A 23,341-nucleotide genomic window follows, 5' to 3' on the forward strand; every position below is an offset into this window, starting at 1 on the left:
CCGCTGCTGGACAGTTTTGCTTATTGCGGTTTGTTTGCTTACTTTTGATTAGTTTAGCTTGTTTTGCATTTTACTTCTAGCTTTATGTTACATTTTAGATAAAGATTTTAAATGCATTCTATAAAAATCATTTTAAACGGATTCATTCTTTTCTTACAGCAAGGTTTCCTTTTCTTTTGATTACATTTAGCAAAAATGACTATTTTGAAATGCGTCCCTGCTCCTCAGTTATCAAACCTGTGTCCTGGTTACTTTCTCTCCTTGTGTCTATTCCTGGGGTGCAAGTCCCCAGGTGGCGTTGTCTGTCATGTATCCCCTTTTTTAAAACCTCCCTTAGTTTAATATAGGCTACAATTAAACACACCACACCTACATTGGTGTTGTCTGTATTTGTGTCTCCTCATATGCTTGATTTAAAAAATGTTGGTAATCTCCTGCATTTTAAGTCATTGGTCAGTAAACTGTCTTCTGCTATTTTATTTACCCCTCATTAGATCTTCTATCAGGCTTGTTTAACAGGTGCTTTAAAAAAAATAAAAAAAATTTAAAGTATTATTTCACTGCATTGTAATCCCTGTCTGAGTACTGTTTATACATGCATCATCTAACTGGGAAAAGAAACCTTTGTTTATTCAGTCACTAAACCATAACCCCTGATTTTCTGTTTACCCAAAGAACCTAATCTTCCTCATAGCAAAAGTGAGGTAGTCATATATGCATTTTGAGACCCTGAATAAGCACAGATTGAAGAAAAATAATATTGATGCTCTAAAAACAGCTAACTGCTGTAATCAGCTCATGCTGCTCCCAGGCTAACGAAACATCAGGGAAGACTTTATCCGGGCCTTAAAGGTTACCATGAATTGAAAAAGATCTACAATGACTGCTCACCTAGGGTCCTGGCTCTGCTCTTTTCTGGTAAGTATCATCTACCTGCAGATTTCTAAGCATATATGTTTGAAAAACATTTGCAGCTTTCCACTGGACTAATTATGCTACAAATGATTAAAACACAAATTTTCTCTAGCAATTTATTATTACCTTGACACTACATGACTTGGCATGTGAAGCTTGATCTTAAATCATCATGTGTCTGAAGTCATAAGTCTGAAAACAAACATGGCTATATAATGTTTTTTGTTTTTTCCATTTCCTTTACACTTCACCCTTCACTAACCTTGTTTGTTTATGAATCCCCACACCAGGAGCATATCTAATTGGTAGAAAAATCTTGCTCAAATATGAAATTGGTAAGAAAGATGTGTTTATAATTATGTGTTTAATGTTTTGCTTTTTATAAAAGCAATATACATCCAATTAGTTCCATGATTGCAGAGAAAAGAGGAATTAAAGGTAAGTGTCATTTCTGGTGGCTTTATCGCACCCTCATGCTCAGTGTTGCTGTCATGAAATATCATGCAGCACCACTTTTAAATGTACTTCTCTTCACACACTCCCCTGTTCTGTCATTATCAAGGATGTGAAATGAAAAGGTCTTCAGCGTCTCCACATGCATAGTGTTATCAACCATTTTGTGATTAAAGAAATGCAGCTACAGACAACTGCACAGTTTCAGTGAAAAAATACATTTTCTGGATTAAATTGTCACATTGTGTGACAGATAAGCCTTTGTAATAAGTGTTTCTTTCAACAGCGGTCTAACATTAACCCTTATCTGTTTTGGTTTTTAATAAATATTCTTTATTTTTCAGCTAAACGTATATTTCTATTATAAATGATGCTGATATGTTTTACTGTCATTATTTTTTAAATATGTTAGCACAATCAATGTGTCAACTGCTGGCAGCAGTTAAATAATTGAAAATGTACTGGATTCAGAGTGTAAGCAATTCAGGAAAAAAGTATGAGCTAGGAATATAACAGTGATATGTGAGGAGGTGGAGAAATATGAGGAAACCTTTTGAGTAGTAGTGAGCTTGTGAAAACATGAAGCTGTGAGTGAATAAAGGACTCTTTCACATGCTAGCCGACTCCGAGGATGCACGGTTCTCCTGCACACCTTGTTTTCATATACCCTCAGGGCTGTTGCAAACACATGGTATCTGACCATAATAAATTATTTAACCAATATGAAGATCATATTTTGACAAGTTGTGTTTTCTCTTCTCCTGGCATAGGCCTGCATGTGTTGAAGTAGAGGTCTTATGTTACATTCCAAGGCAGGCTTACCTCCACCTTCTTGCTTCAGCACAATCAGAGGTTGTGAGTGGGAGGTGTAAGTTCTTGGATCAGAGAGACATGGTAAAACATTGGGACTGGCTTCTGGCCAGGGCGTGAAGTTTTTTATAATATTATTTACTTTTTAGTTTGCTACCATATGCTGTTTTTTCACCTGATTTGCTACTATTTGCTTTATGGTTGTCTCCCTTTAATTTTCATTTCAGAAAGGCCCATTACCAAATACCGGCACAAAGACAATATATCATTTCAACCCTCCTAAATGTCTTTACTGCTCATTTTGTCAGCAAATTCTCTAACACAAAAGGGAATAAAAAAATCAAAAAAATCTGTGTATTAGTCATCCCAGGGGCAAAACAACCAATGATGGCAGCAACAGTACGTATCTAGGTCAGTCTCTTTTAAGTAGTTCATTACTGCACTGTGTCCTTTTAGTAAGTCCTTAAGAATACCGTTGAGTAGTTTGTCTGTTCTATATCAGTGAGACGGTCGACAAGACTCGGTAGACATGCAATTGGACAGCTAATGTTCAACTTCCAATTTCTCACAAACAAAGCAAACAGCAGTTTATTGATCACAAGGATTTATGGGAATGCTTGACCAGAAGCTGAACTGTTGTCCTGTTTAAAAGTGAGGATAAGAAGATGATAACATGATTTCCTCTTGGTTAGGCTGTGGAGATGAAGCTACCATTAACAGCTCAAATTGTTGACATTAAATACAACTTTACTTTCATTATGATTCGTACGTTATTTTCTTTCTACATTTTGCCGGCTAGCGCTCAAAATAGAAATGCATTGCAATCCAGTTGAAGGCAATTTTCTGGTATGAATCTTTAATGAAAACATTCTTCAGGAGGCTGGAAATGCTGCAGCTGATGAAGTGGATTTGCAAAAGGACAGTTCAAAAGCCTACAAATGAAGCACAAAGTGCCAATGTTTCAAAAGGCAAGCAACCAAACGGCTTACATATAAATGAAAACAGAATAAAATAAATATGTACTTTTCAGTGAAATACTTGTGTACCATGTTACTGCTTACACACCTGTACATGTAAATGTGCCTTTAAGTAATGGATATACTGATATTAAAGCTGTGGATTAACATTAAACTGTTTATGCTTGTGATGTTTAAATTCAAGGTTACCAAAAACAGTACTGAAATATATAATATATATAGAAATTGTCTTTTAGTCCAGAATGTATGCATGTAGAAATGTATAGACCATGTTTTCTCACTGATTGGATAGGCAGTGAACCGAGCAGTTGTAGGGAAATTGTCCCCAAAGTGGCTCTCAAATTATACATTCATATGCTGCCTAGTGCCTACTGTAGTAAGAAAATACACACTGTGACACATTTAAATCTCACCAAACGTGCATTAGGCAAAAAACTGCATGAGTATCCTCTTGGCCGCTTCTCCAATAATCACTTGCATTTTCACTCAAATACTTGGCCTGTACTATACTTTTTCAACTTAAGAGGTATAGTAGTCCCTCCCATTTGATAGTAGCAACATTAGCAGCATTATTTTTCTAAATGCATGGACATTCACTTGGACTCAAAGGAAAACACACCATAGATCAGATCAAATGATGCAGAATAAAAACATTTGTAAGAAAAAAACATGTGGATACTTTTAGATGACATCCCAAACCATATTCTAACAGCCTCATTGTTATGGGCAAGGCTACTTCTTACACACAACAATGCACAACAACACACACTGAGATGAGTCAGACACATGGGTCAGGTGACCCTTCCCCTCATGGCTGAATCACCAATGACGTCACCTGCAAGAGTGGCTTCATATCAGACTTGTTACTAGACCGTGGCACCGCCTTTTTCTCGTCTGAATTGAATTTCTCTCTTCCTGTATCCATTTTAGGTGAGATGCAGGCTGCTATATGGTGAAACAAGAAATGCTCTGCTGAAACACTGTTGATATCTCCTACCTTATTTTTTTTAATCTTCCTTTGAAGAATTATCTGTTTTTATTTACTCTACAGACAGGTGATGCATTAGCTCTTGTGATGTTATCTAAAGCTAAAGTACAAGAATAAGCAAGCTGACTGTAATACAAGCCTTTAGCTAAAGTCCCTTTCACACATGCGCTGCAACCCTGAAATTATCTAGACCCTACCCAGAGGAGCTGTATGTGAGAATACAAAAGCCAAATTGCTTGGATCACACATTACACAGACTTTAACCTGCCAGCTCCCAAGAGCAGACCCTGTGTATTGTCTGCTTTGAGTCCATGTGTTATTAGAGCTGCTCATTGTACCATTCACGGACAGCAAGGCGGAGTGTTTCTTTTCGTGGCTGGCTTTAAATTGGAGGAACTGGAAATACAAGGAGATTCAGGGAGCTCTGTGTTGCAGGAAGTTTCTGACAAATTGCGACAAATTACAAATCATCTTTTTGAACGAGGTGTAATCTGTCTGTTATTTCTCTGGCCTCCTGCACACTCTACCCAGGCCAACGTACTTCTTTCAGTGACACAGTCCTGATATGGATAATCTCCTGTTGAGTGTTACATGTGTGAAAGGGAAACTCCTGACAATATGCACATTTTATGAGAAAAACGGATAAAGTCTATCTTTGTCACCTCTCAGGTTTATATATAATGACATAAATGTGGAATGATAAGGAAATTAGTCTTTCATTTTTTTGCTGTCAGAGGTGCTCTTTCAACCTGCTCCTAGGAGATGCTTCTTGTTATCCTGGATATCTCCGTCACTCTTCCCTCTCCCCATCTTGCTTCCTGTAGGCCTCATTGAGCAGCTGTATCTCCTCATGGTACCCTGAGCACTCCTGTGTCTGCCGCCGGCTGTTCTGCCGGTGAGCCTCTACAGTGTCAGGTATGTTGATATTGATGGTTTCTGCCTCCGGGTTCCCACTGCTGGGAATGAGCAGAGAGTAAGAAGCCGTCTCACCAAGGTCGCAAGACACAAAGCGGTTCTCCCTTCGTGAGTAGCGCAGTGACGGCGAGCGGGTGTGGGTAGAGGACTGGCTGATGTTGGAGATGATGGAGACACTGTCCATGGCCTCCTCATTGTCACAAATCTCTAGCACCTCAAGGTGGATCTTCACGTTGGTGTCCCCCACACCAGATCCGATGCCCATCCCCAGTCCGATCTCCATGCCCATTCCTACACTGCTGACATTCACGTCTCCAGCCTTGCCTCCTGATGATGAGTCGTCTGCACTGGGCTCGTGGCCAACTGATTTGGAGCGATACACCTCCACCTTTGACGCAAGCAAAAGTTATTTATAAAAAGCATGGGGTCACAATGCAGTTCATGCTTTTGCTTACATATTTTTTTTCCAGATACCAATGGGACATTAAAAAAAACCTATGTGAACTAGTTGTTTGTGACAGTAATTGTTAAAATAGTAGACAATTGTTGTAGGAATAGTTTGGCATTTGGGGAATTACACTTATTAAAAAAAAAAAAAAATCTGAGCGTCAGATATATACAACTACTGTACTTGCACTGACATAAGAGTGATATCAATCCTTTTATCTGACAGCAAGAAAGCAATACACATATTGTATTTGTATACATATTAATAGATTTTGACCATTTTGAGGGTTATTACCTTCCTGGCATTGTCGGGGAAGATTTTGAGTCCGTCACTGCTGACTTCATAGGTTGAAAGAGAGAGGGTCTTCCCAGTGGGTGCTTGCAGAGATACAGTGCCCTGAAAGGCACACAGGGGTATTGATAGACCACCTGATGACCGCTGCATAAAATCAAAATGGAAAAGCAAAGTAAAGTTGAGTGAATATCCAGCACAACATTTTTATTTATGCGTTAACTTGGTCCCGGTACTTGAGAATACTATTTTGCATCGTGGCTGCTTATCATGTAATTGACAAGAAGAACAAAGAATAATTTTTGCCTTTGTTCAAACTAATTGAGATTTGATCGTGTCCTTGATGCCAATGGCAGGGAGATTTATGTGTTGATCAACCTAACCTAATTATGGTTAGCCTTGTCATTACTGCTTGGTTACAAAAGAATAACGTAGAATAAAGATTTTTTAGGCTCACATCAGAAAGCTGTATACGATTCATGAGCTTTTTAGCGATTATCAGAAATGTTATACTAACTAATTGAATTTTAATAACACCATGTTGGTGTATAAAGCATAATCAAATTTCCTCTGGGTTTCTTATCATTGAGGATTTATTTTTTAACTATAGGGCACATCATTCTCATTTCAAATAACATTTCAGGTTTTCTAGTTATATTTTCATATTGTTTTCATAGAGATTATTTCACTATATATATATATATATATATATATATATATATATATATATAAGTGAGCCTCTGTCACCATGATTATTTGAGTAAATTCATCTTGCTGGCAGGGGGAAGAAGAAGTATGCTGCCACAGTGGGGAGACTGGCAGGTCTCATTAAGCCCACTAAATTATTTAGATTAGTTCAATGTAATGATCTGATTGTGATTATGACGCACAGCAGAAACAAAAAGGATGTCAATCTCTTTTCCTCCCTGACTCTGTCTGTTTTCCTGTCAATTTCTTTTGCATCATTGTGCAATGAGAGAGACATGGAGGGAGAGAGAAAGACTACAATGTTAAGCTGAAAACACATTGTCAACTAAATAAACAATGTTCAAACGCCAAAAAGGTTGGAAATGTATTCATGGGCGTGTGTGTATGTGTGCTCTGGGTATATTGACACAATTAAGGCCTACTTGTTTTTATGACATGCAATGTGGCCATTCTCTAATTTTGTAATTATATTTCTAAATGTAATCTTAATACATGAGGGCAAATATTTACATTATGCATAGATGGCAACGATGACCAGCTGGCACATCCACGTGGCAGGATTATCTCTAAAACTTTTGAATTGATTGTCATACAATTAACATTCATAAACGTCTGCAAACAAATGAATGACCTTTTTATGACTTTTCAGTTAATGCCACTATGATGATATAACTATCAAGTCCAATTCCCTCTCAGAAACAATTCAAACAACTAATAGGCAAACCCAACACAATAAAGATGATAAACATAGTAAACATATCTGCAAAACATATGTGTGATAGCATTGTGGAACATTGATTAGATTAGATTAGGAACATTTTAGCATGCTAAAGTTTAGCATTGAGTTCAAATCACTGCTTTTAATGTTAGGTAATGTTCAATATTTGTTAATGATGCCTGCAGATCCTGACATGTTATTGATTTATGTTGCGTTATCTTTCTACTTCCAGTCCGTTCCGATCCAATAGTTTTTCTCATTATCCACTTTGCAACCTATTAGAGAGAACAACACTTATTTACAGATTGGGATGTGTTCTCAAAGTAAACAGGTTTCAGTTCCCTGCATGATTGCACATTAGATCTTGTTTTTCCTCTGGGAGTGGGCTTTTGAGTGCGCCCCAAGCCCTTTGTTTTCAAGGAGAGAGCTTAAAGTCACAGAGAGGGTAAATATGTCTTTAAGCTTTAATTCCACCTCTCCCTTAGGATACTGAAGGCCAGAAGGGCTGACAGTAAGGAGAACAGCCGCTGGGTAATGACATCTATCCTGCTAACAAGGAACTAAACCTAGGCAGAAAGCGATTTGAATCACAAACTTTGTCTTTCGTGACTGTGTTTGGAAAGGGAGTGTTTGCTAGATCAGTGCAGCTTTTAGCAATTAAAATTATTTCTTGTATATGCTGTTTGTCTGTATACTGTACTTGTAAATTAGCATTTTCCAACCTCTGGTGATTTTAATCCAAAACATTTAAAGAATTGTAAGTAAAAAAGAGACAGAGAGGAAGAGAGACATTTATAAAGTTTGACCAAAAAAACAGCAGGATTTTATCTTTAAACTGCATGGTGATAGCATAAAGTGGTAATGTTTATAAAGGGGAGACTCATGGGTACACATATAACCTATTTCATTCAGATACCTTAAGGGGAGAAGTCAAGGGACCCCTGTGAATAAAGCCATGCCAATGTTTCCCTCAGCAAAATATATCCTAACTTGTTTAGCATTATTTAGCCTCCAAAACCTGCTACAGCTTGTTAAAGAAAGTAAAGCCAGCCAGGTGAGCTGGCAATCCTGTAGGTCTTAAAGGGTAAATAATTAAGGCTTTACTATTTTGACCTTATTCAACGATTTAATTAGGTCCAGAAACTCAAGGACATAAATAAGCATATGGTATCACAAGAACACAGGGTGTCAAATACAATAGTGGAGAGAGATTGTTTTGTGCCTGTAGCAAAGTGTCTTGAGCTGTTGATGGTTTACATTTAGTGTTAATAGACTTCTACTTGATAGTGTATCTATTCAGTGACTAAGAAAATAATGCCTGTTATGAGCACTGTGTTGGCTAAACAAGCAACTCTGCTCTATAGATACAGTATATGGATATACAGCAAGTGTTGGCTTCATGTTTTAGTTTTTCTTTTTCATTTGACTTCATACTACATTACAGCTTTGCACAAAAACATTCACCAACACACATAAGGGAGCTAATCTTAAGTTGATAAATCTCATTAATACTGATTTTGAAAAAGTAAACACTGCCTACGAAAAAAAAGAAAACCCACAAGACTCATTTAATGAACTAAACTGTGCCTTGAGAGTTGTTTGTATTTTAGAGTGAAAGCAATGAATGGATATATTGTTTTGATAGACAGCCTGGCATTTGTTACTAAGTGGTATGCTGCTGATAGTATCTTGATCAATTGGTCTATTAGTTGGAATCCATCGATGCTTAGCACAAACAAGATCTGTGCAGAGAGAAGAGAGACTAAGGGAGAGGGGATTTTTAACATTTTATCTAAATCACATGCCTAGCTCCCAGTCTGTCAGCTTGATTATAAAGAGGCATATTCACAGATGCGGGAAAAAAACAACCTCACTGAGCTACAGACCAATACAAAAAAGTAAAACAGATAAAAACGCTATTCTCTAAAGCCTCGTCATGTAAAGAATACATCCCATAGCCTTGTGTCTGTTTCTCAGTATGTAGAACTGCAGTAAGACTGCATCATAAACAAAATGTAAACACAGACGGTTAGATTGAATCCAACCATTATGGTCCTTAGATGCTAATCACACCTAAACGATAATCTCTAGAGATCATCACCACATGTTGACTGCTAATGCATCTGTTGTTTGACTAGTTTAGGGAAACAATCAAGAGTGAGGTTGGAAAAGCAATCATTGGCAGCCATAAACCACAGAATGACAGATACAAATGACTTAATTTAATGGTTCAACATCAGATTAATAAACTGAAGACAGAGGAGTACCTGTCTTGGTGTTCTCTCTGATTTACTCCTGCACCACTCCCAGTCTGTCAGCTCGATTTTCCGACACTCCTCATGCGACAGCCTCCTCTCTGGGCCCTCGAATACAGATGACGTATCAGTGAGATTGTGATCCTGCTCCTTGTGATGCGAAGGGACACAGCGGTCGTCATCATCTCCGTGGTTTTCATGAGGAAGTGAAAGACAATCAGTCAGCGCCGCTCCTCCTCCGGCCACCGCTCTCAATGGAAGGTCTGCTTGAGAGGAGCTGTCCACAGGGAATGTGGTGCTGAAATCAAAATCAGGCCCGAGGCTGAGGAGCCCGCCGCTTTCTAGTGTCTCAAGGCGGGTATTAGGGAAGTCAGAGTTAAAAAAGCTGTGAAAGTCAGGCTTCTCAAGAGGTGGACTGTTACGAGGCATAGTGGCATGTGACAACCTGTAGACTCCATAGCCTTGTCGGAAGGAAAGGTTGAACTCAAATCTTCTTTTCATCACTGTGAAAAAAGAAATTGAGGATAATTGTGTAATAACTTTAATTCCCTTTCCTTTAAATGGTAGCAAAATGGGAAAGAAATGGTTTATTATGTAGTAATAAAACATTTTTTTTACCTGAGGGTTCCTGCTTTTGATCCTGTTTGCAGTTAATGAAGCACCCACATGGCATGTGGATCCAGCGCTCAGACAGCACGAATAATGGAGTGACCACAGGGGCAAGCAGAGTAAGAAAGAAGCTCAGAGTCTCCAGGGAAGAGCTGCGTGAATTTACTGCGTGGCGCACAAGCACCAAAGTCTGTGAATGAAGGGAAAGAGAAGATAAATGCACTGAGCAGCCCGTAATTCAATATGCATGAGGAATATATTGGGAGGGCGACACATGGATGGAAATGGGCTTTTTGTTTTTCATTTTCTTGAGAGGCATCCCATTGAACTGTGTATGACTTTACTAAATATAAAATACACACACAAAAAAAAGACCGAATATTTTTTTTTTTTTAATGATAGATCTGTAACTACAAACAGAGGCATAAAAAAGATACCAAGAGACAAATAATCTTTGGCAAGACATGTTTGTTTCTAAGAAAACCAAACAAACTAAACTTTAAATTTCAACGACACCAATAAAACCTGTTGCATTTACAGGTTTTTATTCTGATCAGAAACATTATGACAGCTTCTGTGTAAATCAAATCTTTGGCTTTTGCTCATTTTTCAGTGTTGCATGTTGCCAAATCGATTTGCCCATCATTGTCTGCTGGCTCCACTGCAGATTTTGTTACATAAAATCAGGTTTTTGTTTTCGCAAGAACAAAAGCTCTTGTAAGGTATTACAAAATGCAACCCAATAAGTGTTGACTAAAACTTGGCAAATCTTTTTCTCAAGGCCTTTAAGGGATGCTTATTTAATGGGAGATTGGCTGCAACAAAAAAAGTCTTGTTTTTTAAATGTCGCAGTTTAACATTCGTTATGAGACCACAAACCATGGTAAGATGTCTAAATGCTTTCAAAACTGTAAATTAATGTAATGCAATACTGTAGTTTAGTGTTTCTTAAAGGGACATTAAAGGTTTTGCAATGGGTTTTCAACAAGAAGGGATAGCTTAATGTCTTTTTTTCCATTACAGGTGAGGTTGTTACACTTGAATTTGGAATATTTTGTATGGCATTATACTGTTTGGCAGCTACATAGCATTTAAAAGCGAGTTAATACTTCTAACTTGCTTTTAAATGCTATTTAGCTGTAGGCAGCTACTCCTTTGATACATTGATGTTCCCAAAAAAAAGAAAATACTCCAAATGTATGATGTTGGTTTTATCAAGCTACTTACCATCATTGGCATCCATAAAATAACTCGGACAACCGCAAGGATCATGGAGAAGCGCTTTTGTGCAAACACCACTGGTGTATCCCCGATAGCAGCTGTCCTCTGCCCGCTGACAGACACTGGGGACAAACCACTGTCTTCTTTGTCCCCGATCTTCGTCCCGCATGAACTCGGGCTCAGCTCGTTGTAGGCCCCGAAACTTTTGTTTAGGCTGTCCCGAGAAAAAGAAGGAAGGTCACAAAGGGGGGCAGAGCCACCCAGACCCCTCGCCATCTCCGAATAACTGGGGTACAGTAAAGTCCTCTGGGGCTCCCTGGAGCACAGCAGCTGATAGGTGAGGGGGGTAAAGAAAAATAACAAGCCGCAAAAACACATAAAATATAAAGAGAACAACACCAGGGTGTAAAAACTATCGCTCTCTGGGAAACACCCGAGAGAGGCCAGCGAAAAGCTTCCCCAACCGCACAAAGGTAACACACTTACGGCGAGGCTGACCGCCCACACACCGGCAATGGCCCACATCATTCTTCGTGGCCGGCGGACAGATTGGAGCACTCCAAATCTCTTGGTGACATAAAAAGTGTAAACTACTATTAGGCATGCCTTCATATTGCTAGAAACACCCTGGAACACGTACAGAAGTCCAGATAAAGTGCACAGGCTGCCCGACCATCCACCTCCATCTCTCTCCCACTGCAGGAGCATGAACAAGGAGAGAGGGACCACACTGAGGAGGTCGTCCACTGACATAGAAGCCACGATAAGACACAGGGAGCTTTTTCTCCTCAACCGGAGGAGTGAGAGCAGCGAATACACACCTCCGACCAAGGTAGAAGCAGCGATGATAACGCACAAGCCGAAAAGCAGAAGGCGAATTTGCCTCTTCATCTCCGAGGGGTCTGTCTTCTCGTAGGTAGCCGTTGATAGGTAGCTCTGGTTGGGCGCTGGAGAGGTACGTAGGTACGTAGTAGACATTTTTTAGCGAATTAACTTGTCTCTTTCTTTTGCACTTTTAGTAAGTTAAATTTGACTCATATCCCGTAAAGTTTACCGCGCTGACAGGAGGGCAGAACATGAACTGCATCTCAAAACCAAAATCACTCACTGGAGAAGATGAGAGAGAAAAATATTGGACAATATCCCTCTCCAATCCAACTGTGAATGTACGAGTCAAAGCTCTCCGGTGCCTTGGATGTTGAGCCTACGGGTACTGGCAGGCATGTGTGTTCACGGTTCAAACCGAGCAACCAGGGCACCTCTCGTTTCCAGCTGCCGATCTACGCGCTGTAGTCATCATCGCTTCCTCTCACGGTTCATATTTGGGGTTGGACCAAACGCTGCATACTACCTCTGTGGGATTGGTCCGACGCATCAGTCTGTTTTCATTCGGAACGACCCTCTCCTTAGGTCATGCCAAATACTACATTACCCAACCATCCTTTCCCACGGCCCCCTCCCCCTCTCGATCTCGCCCTTTGAGTGAGGGACAACCAAATACAAATGAGAGAAAAAACGAACCTTTACAGGATTTTCCTTACGCAGATTTGTGTTTGTAAGGGGCCCATCACTTTGTGGCTAATTTCATTTGGACCTGACCCTCTACACAGACAGGCTGGTCTGTAAGCCAGTTACAGCAGATTGGCTTTCATTGTTCCATTTTCCACACCTTATCTTCGACTTAATTGAGCCAGGGAATTGAATGCCAGGGCTAAAATAACAAGGCAAAAAATACATAGATAAAAATGTGATTCCAAAGAGTTGACCATGTAGGTTGGATGCTTTCTGAGCCAGACTGAAAACAGAGTGCGGCTAGTATAAACACATGTGTGACTGTTTGTATATAATCTTGTTCGTTATACAACTGTTACACTGGTGCAGCTAGAGGCCAAAGGTCAATTTATAAACAGATTATTCTTGCTTGAGATGAACATAGAACAAAATATGTAACTTGGTGTCTTCATCAGAGGCGTGTTGAAAATGAAGTTGTATAACACACAGATTAGAGAGACAACCTTGGAAGATTCACATTGCTGCAAAGCAATATTTCAAACTCAAATTAAACTCTGACTGTGACTCTTTGGCTGGACGGTGGCAGAATACTTGCAGGTGTAGCCTTTGTGTATGTGTGTCCATGTCCTTATGCATGTGCACATACTATACCCTGGTTTGATGGCCTTGTTTCATCCTTCCTTTAGTGTTCAAGGATGTTCAGGTTGAAGGACTCCTCCGTTTGTTTATATGGTTCATGGGAGTTTATTTATCCTCACAGGGGTACATTGCCTGAGGTAATACTCCATGTGTTGTGCTCTGATTATCACTAGTGATAGATTGTTGGACGTGTGCCCCTTATGGAAATGTGAACATGGATCTCCATGATTGCAGTGACTTACAGCCAGCCTAACGATTAGTCACTTAGGGGCCATGAGGACACAGAAAGGAAAACAAGAGAACAATCCACAAGGGTGCATACACACACACGCACGCACGCACGCACACACACACACACACACACACACACACACACACACACACACACACACACACACACACACACACACACACACACACACACACACACACACACACACACACACACACACACACACACACGCACCCGCACACGCACACATATATATACCCCAGCTTGGCTCAGTCATACCTCAAGGTGACCTCCTTATTGTGTTTGTTTGTTTATACTGTATGCAATACTGTACGTGCCTCACAGGGTGAATCAGATGGTGCTAGAATTGGCGACACCTGTTATACAAATTCATAGACAAAATGATTACCCAACGTGTGCATTTTATTTGTTATGGGCCAATTTCCATAGATGTTTGATTCATTCAAAAAATCATGATCAAAGTCCTCAGTCATCATCAGCAGAAACAAATAATATTAAGGTCACAAAACAAAATTATAAATCTTAAGAGTGACACACATCCAGATGTTCCTGTCTGCTGTATTTGATGATCTCAGGATAAACAGAGTCTGTCCAACCTGTTTGGAAAAGTCAATGATAACTGCTTTCTGATTGTGGAATACTTTCTAGGGAATTTTGGTAAAAGATCTCGTAAAATGAGGCCTATCATTTTAGTTTTTTTTAGAAACCTGACATTTGCATTACAGTATCTACTTTTATTGCTGTACCCAGTTCAATAAACATTTGACAGGATTCTCATAAAGTCAAACTAAATTACATTAAAGCTAATGAAGTGCGATTTGGATTTGAGAACTACCATCTTACAACATCTAATAAATGATTCATCCACACAATTTGCTTGGAAATTACATTGAAACCATGAGAAGGCTATGATGTAAAACCTCATTGTCCTACCGCCTCAGTTCTTCTGCAACATGAAATGGAAGCAGCTGATCAATGATAGATGACTGGGATATGTTGAATAAGTACCTTTTATGTGATTGAATTATGTACTCTGTTATACATGTGCTCATATATCTGTTGGCACAAATCACCTTCACAGTCATAACTGTGGCCTGCTGTCCTCTGGTGGTGCATCTTTAAATTGTTGCTGGGCGATTTTCTTCCCCTCCCTCCCTCAAAACATCAAAGTGAATGTACTGCCCCACCACACACAAAAGTGCATCATGTCCAACTGAACAGAGACTGAAACAAAATGGAAGATTATAGCATTGCATAAAGAGAGAACTCAAACTGAATGAGGACAGATGCACGAATAGTTAGTGCCATGGATTAAAAAAATAAATCGTCACTGGGGTTATTTAAGGGCTAATTCTTAATGAATTTACTTTTACAACCAACAATGTGGTTAGGAAATAATGATCAAGTAGCTAAAAAAGAAATAGCGCTGAAATGACTGTGATGTGACAGAGGTATCTCTGGTGCTTGATTTAAAGAGAATTCCTCTGGGTGTGCTGGATGTGAAACGTATCAATGGTTTGCTAATGGGCCTTTAAATCCGGGATATGTTGGCTGTGTCTGAGAGTTTGTTTAGATATGTTCTGCCCCCTAGTGGCTTTAAAGTGCTATTTCGTTTGCATTTGCAACTCAACAAAATTATGTGTATATATATATATATATATATATATATATATATATATATATATATATAGCAGGTATTGCCCTGTCATGCCTGGGTTTGACTTAAAATAAAGGTAATTTTCTGTTTCATTCTGCTGTCTGCATTTGGGTCCACCCTGCTCATTGGTGGACCCAAATATCCTGTGACAACCTTGAGCATATTTCCCATTATTGTTGATTTGTTTATTGTTGATCCATAGTAGAAACAATGCAAAATTAACAAATGTATTCGTTTTTTGTTTGTGTATGTGTGTGCAATTCCAAGCAAAGCCACCGTCAGAACGTTATGATAAACCGCACAGCACATGTTTCCATGGAGACACTGAGTAAGGTCAAATACCTTTTACTTTCTGCTCTTCATCTCTCTCTATTTCACTTAAAAAGGCAATTGGTTGGCCCATTGCAATCCTGTCATTTGATAGACATATTGGATTCATTTACTTTAGCAACTAATTTGATCGACTAATTTAATTGGATTAAGTCATTTGATTGGCTAACCATTTGATCTTGCCCATTGAATATGGTGATTAGATTGGCCCATTGGAACCTTTTTTTTCAATAGGTCCATTGGCCTGAGCCACTAAATGGACCATTGAAGCAAGTCGGTCCATTTGATTGGACCATTAAATCGAGCCATTTGATTGGCCCATTGGATGGAGTCATTTGATTGGACAATGGGAGAGAGTCATTTGAATGGCATTTTACATTAAGTCATTCCATTGTACCATAAAAATCATGTTTGGCAAGTGGCCACAGGAAATCAGCCTTTTGTGACAAACATCTGGTTTACTTGAAAATAACATTCTCTATACACTTTGTGTAGAGCAATATAAAACATAGTTGACAAAGGAATATTACCTTCAAGAAGTAATGTCCAAGTGCTTTTCAGTCTGCAATGGTCACAGCAATCCACTGCAGCATCAACCAGCCTCTGACCAGTACCCCACATTGACATGCGGGGACCAATTAATTGTTGCTTGCAACTTCAATTCATTATAAACCTTTTCCAGATTTTTATTTTTATTTTTATTTTTTGAAACAGACTTTATTTTGTCCCCGATGACTCACATCATACTAGGGCGTGTATCAATTAGATTAAGGATTACATTGAGCAAAACATTTTGAAATTGAAGTTCCTATACAATTTAACAGCATTCCCAAGATTTGAACAATTCTGAACCTATCCTCGGTCACAAATAGTTTCTGATTTGTCCACCAGATAGAGCTGTTGCACTTAAAAAAAAAGCTGGTCTGTGTATGGACCACACGACCCTGGATAAGGGGTTACTGAGGAGTTAGCAGGTGTGAAAAAGCCTTAATCCATCTTAAACTGAACCAAACCAGCGCCTGACAACTATTTGTCTTTTAACGTATATCTGGTTTTCTGAGGACTATGGTGCAACTTTGTACGTCCTGACTGAAAAGTAGTTTATATCTGGATCATAGCTATAGTCCTTCAGGAGCAAAAATGATCAAGGCATCTGGCTGTGAAGAAATGTGACAAATTAGCTCTATGTTTTATCACCGTGTCTCTCTACGATCTCCAAACCTCTATCCAAACAACCTGCGCCACACTAATCAGCATAATGAATTCTTCCAGCATGCCTGGCTTAATGGAATCAATTACTCTCCGAAGAGAAACAAGAACACAACCAGCCAAGAGCAATTTACCTGGATGGTAACAGAGTGGACATTTAGGAAAAGGTACGTACCTTGTTTGAGATTGTATGCAGGTAAACTGATGATGATAAACTAGCATTTGTTGTCTGTATTATTAGCGAGAGGAGAGAGAGGAGATAAAAAGATAGCAAAAAAGGTGGTGATGTGACAAACCCATGTGTTTTTTTGTGTGTGTATGTGTGTGTGTTTGTGTATGTGTGTGTGTTGATGTGCAAGCGTTGAGTCCTGTTTCACTTCCCTGACAGGTGCATGATGTGTGTATATTTCTACAGTATTGAGCAGACAGGAGATCGTCATTAAGGTCCCATTAGTACCTCTTTTCCCCTCTGGGCAGCATACTGTGCTCTCATTCATTTCTCTGATGCAATAACCATCAAGAGGCAGACTGTCACAAAAATATAGTATACTGCAATTTATCTGGCATTGCTTTGAGAAAAAAATATTCTGAAAGCAAACATGAAATGGGATTTTCAGAAAAGGAAAATGTGTCAGAAAGCCAATGTGATGAAAAGTTATTTAGAACATATAATTGTTCTTTCGTTAAACATTTAAGCTTTGCTCTTTTAAGTTAACATACAAATGTTTCAATTATCTATAACAAACAGATACAGGATTAAGGTCCAATAGTTTCTTAACTAACATCTGTGCATCTTGGCTATTATCCTGCTGACAAGCATGGGTGGGCAAACTTTAAGAAAGCTTTCATGCTGGCATGCCATTAAACAAGAGCCCTCTTACAAACACTGTGAAAATATTGCAAATCCCCAACAAGTCACCTGGTAGCAGATTTATCTTGGGGGACTATGATTTCAATATTGCAATTCAATGCATATCTCAGTGATGAGCAATTTAAAATATTTGGCTGGTCTTAAAAAATATTTCTTTTGAACATCACAAAAAATAACAAGCGTGTTTCACCACAGGGGTTAAGAGCTTGAAGTAAATGTTGATGTGCTTTCAAAACACAACATTAGAGGGCACTGGTTTTGCATAAAGCTCCACAAACCTTCAAGATCAACCAGAACCCCTTATAAAAATGTGGAAGTGGTAGAGATCACTCAGTAGTTAGTGGTAACAAGTCTTTCTGTGCAGCCTACTGTGTGTTTCGCTCATGTCAACTTATTAGTGCTTATTATTCTCAACTAAACATATGCTCTTTTTACATGAAAACATAAATTGCAGTAGTCTTCTGGTGCTTTGAGACTGAAAAAAAGAGAGAGATGGACAAATGTTCTATGTCTGTGCTCACTGCTCACAGTTAAGTTGTTAAAAACATTTACTGTCAGATAAGTTAAGACAGAGGGGAAGATGAAAGAAGGGGCGCATGTAAACCCAATTACTGGTGTAGGACTGAGAATGTCGGTGTTGGACTATAAATTAGGTGAGAGTGTTAAGACAAATGTTGCTTGAAACAGTTCAATGTCAGTTCACAAGCAACACTACACCAAGCAGAGGCGACCAAAGTTGACGTTTTCACAAAGTACAGAATAGTCACACAGTCTTAACCAAAATAACAGCATTCACTCACATCATCTCTGTCACTGTGGATAAACAAAAAATATTTTGGGGGGAATCTGTCTAGACATGCCTGATCAGTTGCTGCTTTCAGTAAAATCCATCCTTAGTGTCAGGATTAGGATGACTCTCACTGTTCCATCTGCATTATTATGTTCCCACATAATGCTGTGCCAAGATTCCTGCAGGAACATGTGGGGTAATGACAGAAAAATACTAAACAAAAAAAGCGTGTTGAAATCAATGAATTGAAACCTTGAACAGAAATTCCTGTTCATGCAGTTAAGCGACAGGTTAACACTAAAGTGTTCTCGTGATTACAGATTTTTCACAAACCTTGACTCTGAGCTCATCTTTAATTACGTAATACTTGGACAAGAAGTACACATATAGTTAAACCTAGCAAGCCTTTTCAAAGATTGCTGATTTGAAAACGTTTATTGACCATTAATAAAAAAACATTATTCAAATGTGAACATGACAGTGAGATGACGGAAAAGTTTCACCAAAGTTTTTCATTTGTGTACTGAGAAACATAATACATAATTGGCACACAGTGTAGTGACTTATCAGACCTTGAGAGCCTGGCACAAAGACGTTGGGGGGTAAGAAAACACACTCGGGAGAAGGCATGCTAAGTGACCTTGACAGATGAGCGCTATCGGAGATAGCCATTCCTGGTTCAGACCGTTACTGTGGTGTACACATGCATGAACATGACAACATAAGAACATGTATGATGAACAAGGAATAAAATAACACTTTGTGAAATAACCCACATGCTTCTTCATTAAAAAAAAAAAATCCACTGGTCAACAATTAAGAACAAGGGAGCTGTTTCAGGCTTCTCAAGAATATTGCATAGCAGACTTGGGAAAGGTTAAAAATGAATTCTTCTTCCCAGAGCAGTCTTGTCCCTGGCACAATGTGGAACCCAAAGTACAGAGAATGGCACATACTGTACCAGATTGTGAAAACAAGTGGAACTGTTTCAAGGTTAAATTATTACTCTAAGTCTGAGATCAAAGACATGAAATATCAGCTTGACCTCCTTAAGCCATACACCAGCTGTCACCATGTGAGGGTCTTTGGAGGGAAGTGTAAAAGAGAAAAGAAACAAAAAGTTGTGTGTGTGTGTGAGTGTGAGTTTGTGTGGAGAAATTTAGTAAACAAGGACACACACTGTCATTGATGTGAAGCACCTGCTCCTCTGATATAATCCATCTACAGAGCAACAATTTCAAAGCTGCAGTTTCATAATCTGAGACCGAGACAAGCCTGTGCCAACTATCTGCAAAAATAAATAAATAAATAAAAGCAGCAGAACTGCAGCAGCGATAGGCCAACATGTGTGCACCTGGTCAGCTCTCCCCGTAAAGAGTGTGCAGCCTGATAAACAAGTAATTACTTTTTATTTGTAGAATTTTTATGTGATTAATGTATCTTGGAAAATATTGATTGTTGGACATATTGTAGACAAATAAGATAATCCTGGTGAAAATGAATGTTATGTGTGTAACTTTAACCACATTCCTCTGAACCTTCTTTGGTTGGATCCATGGTGAGGGAGGGGCAGAATGTCAAGGGCATGCATTGCTTTGATATCACCACAGAGGGGCACCAAAGCAGGACATTTTTAGATATTATCACCTTTAAACTTGTTATGGATATTAAGTTGACAAATATTTGCCTATTCCCAAATTCAGCCAAGAGCAACTTAGCATTCATTTTTAAATCATGTTTCTGGCCACCTGAAGCTCAACATGTGCTCTTCTTTGGTTCGTAGCAACCTCTACAGTATTTATTTGGCTTTTAGTTGCTAAGTCGCAATCCGTATCTCTGCTGTTTGGTGCTGGCCATGTAGCCAACAGTGGATTTATCTGAGCTTTTAGCTTAACCTGCTGATGCTAGAAAAGGTTTTTTTGAAGTCTAAGAGTGAACTAAAAGATGGCCGTAGATCTGATAGAGTAAACTGAAAAATGCTAATAAACTCTGTAGAGTTGATTGGGTGATAATCCTGCGTGTTTTTATTACTACAAGTGAACCCCTTTCACATTGCTCATAGTCCTCTGATCCATGTGAAAAACATCATGAGGTTGGTTTTAAATAAAATATAAAATATTCATATTCTGCAATACATGCAGTGTGCGACATCTGGGTGTACAGACATGACATGAAAACGTTATGCTTTACTATTGTCCTCGGCAACTGAATGAGATCTACATGAACAGACATGCACAAGATAAAAGCAGAGGGCATTTGGTGGATTGTAAAAAGACACAGAGACATTTCAAGAGCAACGTGTGGCACAGCATGAGCAGGGTAGCGGCATTGTACCCATCATTTACCTGTTTAGTTAGTTTCAATACATTCTGTAGACATTTTTCTCAAGTAAAACTAGGGGTATTTTATGACATTTTCCTAAAATTCATTGGAGCGTCTTGAAACAGGCTATCTAAGTCACTTGACATTCATTTCCACACCAGCAGATTCCTATGAATACCAACTGAATGTGGTAAAGCAAGTACAGGCAGGTAACGAGGATAGTAACCAATGAGAGGAAATCAATTTACAGTTGGGTTTTTTTCTTGGCAACTACCAAACGGATAAAATAAAAACAATGACGCAGTATAACACAATAAAATATGGAATTTTCCAGCTCCCACTTATGCTTTTTGAATGTAAGTGGAAAAACCTTGAGAACGTCTTCGTAAAGACAATCCGTGCAGAAATAATGTATATCAGAAAAAAAGAAATATATGTGTGTGTGTGTGTGTGTGTACATTGTGGGGACAAAAAGCTATAAAGTCAATATATATATAGGCACTGTGGGTCACCACAAGGTAAACCATAGTATAATGGTTAAAGCTTTTTTTTTTTTTTTTTGTCGGATAATGGTTCTGATCAGACTTAAACTTGTGATTATATATGTCCAGAAAATGAGGTAAATACATAATCCTCCCAAAGACAAGTGTGTATTTGTTTCTGGAAAGACAACATTTGATCATCCACCCTTTAATGTTGTAACACTTTCCCATGAGTACAATTAGCTAGTGTTTTATCAGACAATGGTTATTGACTAAGTCCCATAAGTCACTTAAGTGCCTGGAATGCAAGTGTCTTTGAGTTGCGAAGAACAAAAAAAATACCATTGCTATTCAAGTGAAATGGTTCTCTTGGACAAGTTTTAAGCGATATTCTGCTCCATCCAATTGTCCATAGGTAACAAAAGAAAAAAATAAATCCTAAACTGTCTGTGCCACTCTGGAAATGTTTGGTAAGTTGGTACTTTTAACAATTTTCCTCTTCTTATCTCTATGTCTGTCTTTTCTGTTCCCCTTTTTGCTGCCTCATGACCCGCCAAACCTCTGACGTTAAGCCCCTCTTTCCGACTGACAGCAGTGAGCCTATTAATGTGTGTGAAGTGTGAGTACTTGCTTGTGTTGTTGTGTTTCTGTACTTTGTGGTAAGATTGTGTGTGTGTGTGTGTGTGTGTGTGTGTGTGTGTGTGTGTGTGTGTGTGTGTGTGTGTGTGTGTGTGTGTGTGTGTGTGTGTGTGTGTGTGTGTGTGTGTGTGTGTGTGTGTGTGTGTGTGTGTGTGTGTGTGTGTGTGTACATCTGTGTGTCTGTGTCTGTGTGTATGTGTGTGTTATGTGCGTTGACAGCAGTATTTGAACAGTACTGGACAGCCAGACTGTTGCTGATATGAGAGTTACTCCCCTGACAGTTCCTAAAGGACGGTGCTGATAGAACAAGCTGTCTGAGTGACCTTCATTCAACCAAAGAACCAGATGAAAAACAACTTCTTGGAATTTGAAGAACCTACTGGTCTGTATGATTCACCAGCATATGTGGACCAATTGCAGAACTGCTTATTAGTTATAGCGCTGCTTCCGTGCAGAAACAGTTCCCTGGTAAATGTTATTCATGTGAAAGGAGACGCAAAGTGCTTGCTGCTGCTTAATGTGTACTCTGTGTGTTTGGCAATCGGTTTCATTGAGAAATACAATACCTAAATAGTAATGCAGACTGCATGTGTCTCTGTGTATCTGTGTTTGTGCTGTATTTATTTGCAACAAAAGTCAGTTTAATATCTGTGTCCCCCGGGCACAGTGCAATTAAAATCCAATCCTCTCCAGGAGTCCATTACATGCTGGGTTTACTGACAGCGAAAAGAGCTGAAATGGCCAACAGAGAAGAGGCGAGGGGTTTTATTTGGAGAGCAGAACAACAAAATGATGGAAAATATGATCACAGAGGTTGTACTGTCGGGCAAATGTGAACATCTTTTCAATGAATCGACAGGCAGCTGCTGTGAAAATTGCTGTTGCTTCAGCCTCACAGTTATAGATACAGTTAGACAGTCCTTGTAAGAAAATCTGGCTTTGCTTCATCAGAAGCAATGAAATATGGGTGATATGATGAGATGACACTAAAACAGGGATATACAGTATAAGCATTTATCTTTAAATTCAGAGTACATTCACATAGGCAGTAAGGAAAGCACATGCAGAGATAACGTCTAAAGGCCTCATGAAATGGCTTGGATGCAGTCAAAGATAAGTTAAGAAAATCATTATGGAGACATTAAAAAAGTCTATATTGTACCTGTGTGTAGTGTTGTCTTTGCCCTCTTTCCTGTCTATATTAAGCTGTACTAGCTACTTAAGGCGAAAAAGCCCAATGGGGAATGTTCTACACCTAAATGTTTGAATTACCATCAATAAACCCTGATTGACAGACCTCATGACTCTGACAAGCCACTGAAAACACTG

General features: G+C 39.0%; 1 protein-coding gene across 1 annotated transcript; it reads right to left on the bottom strand.

The window, feature by feature from the left end:
* Nucleotides 1-2,866: 2,866 nt before the first annotated feature.
* On the bottom strand, nt 2,867-12,286 carry LOC134880570 (probable G-protein coupled receptor 149). Its single transcript, XM_063907547.1, has 5 exons — nt 11,315-12,286; nt 10,097-10,277; nt 9,491-9,981; nt 5,801-5,944; nt 2,867-5,446 (listed from the first exon to the last, which is right to left on the bottom strand). Exons 1-5 carry the CDS (start codon nt 12,284-12,286, stop codon nt 4,934-4,936), a joined length of 2,301 nt encoding a protein of 766 aa, XP_063763617.1. The 3' UTR covers nt 2,867-4,933.
* Between the last annotated feature and the right edge of the window lie 11,055 nt (nt 12,287-23,341).

Source organism: Eleginops maclovinus, chromosome 18, assembly GCF_036324505.1.
Source record: "Eleginops maclovinus isolate JMC-PN-2008 ecotype Puerto Natales chromosome 18, JC_Emac_rtc_rv5, whole genome shotgun sequence".
NCBI classification, from domain to species: domain Eukaryota; kingdom Metazoa; phylum Chordata; class Actinopteri; order Perciformes; family Eleginopidae; genus Eleginops; species Eleginops maclovinus.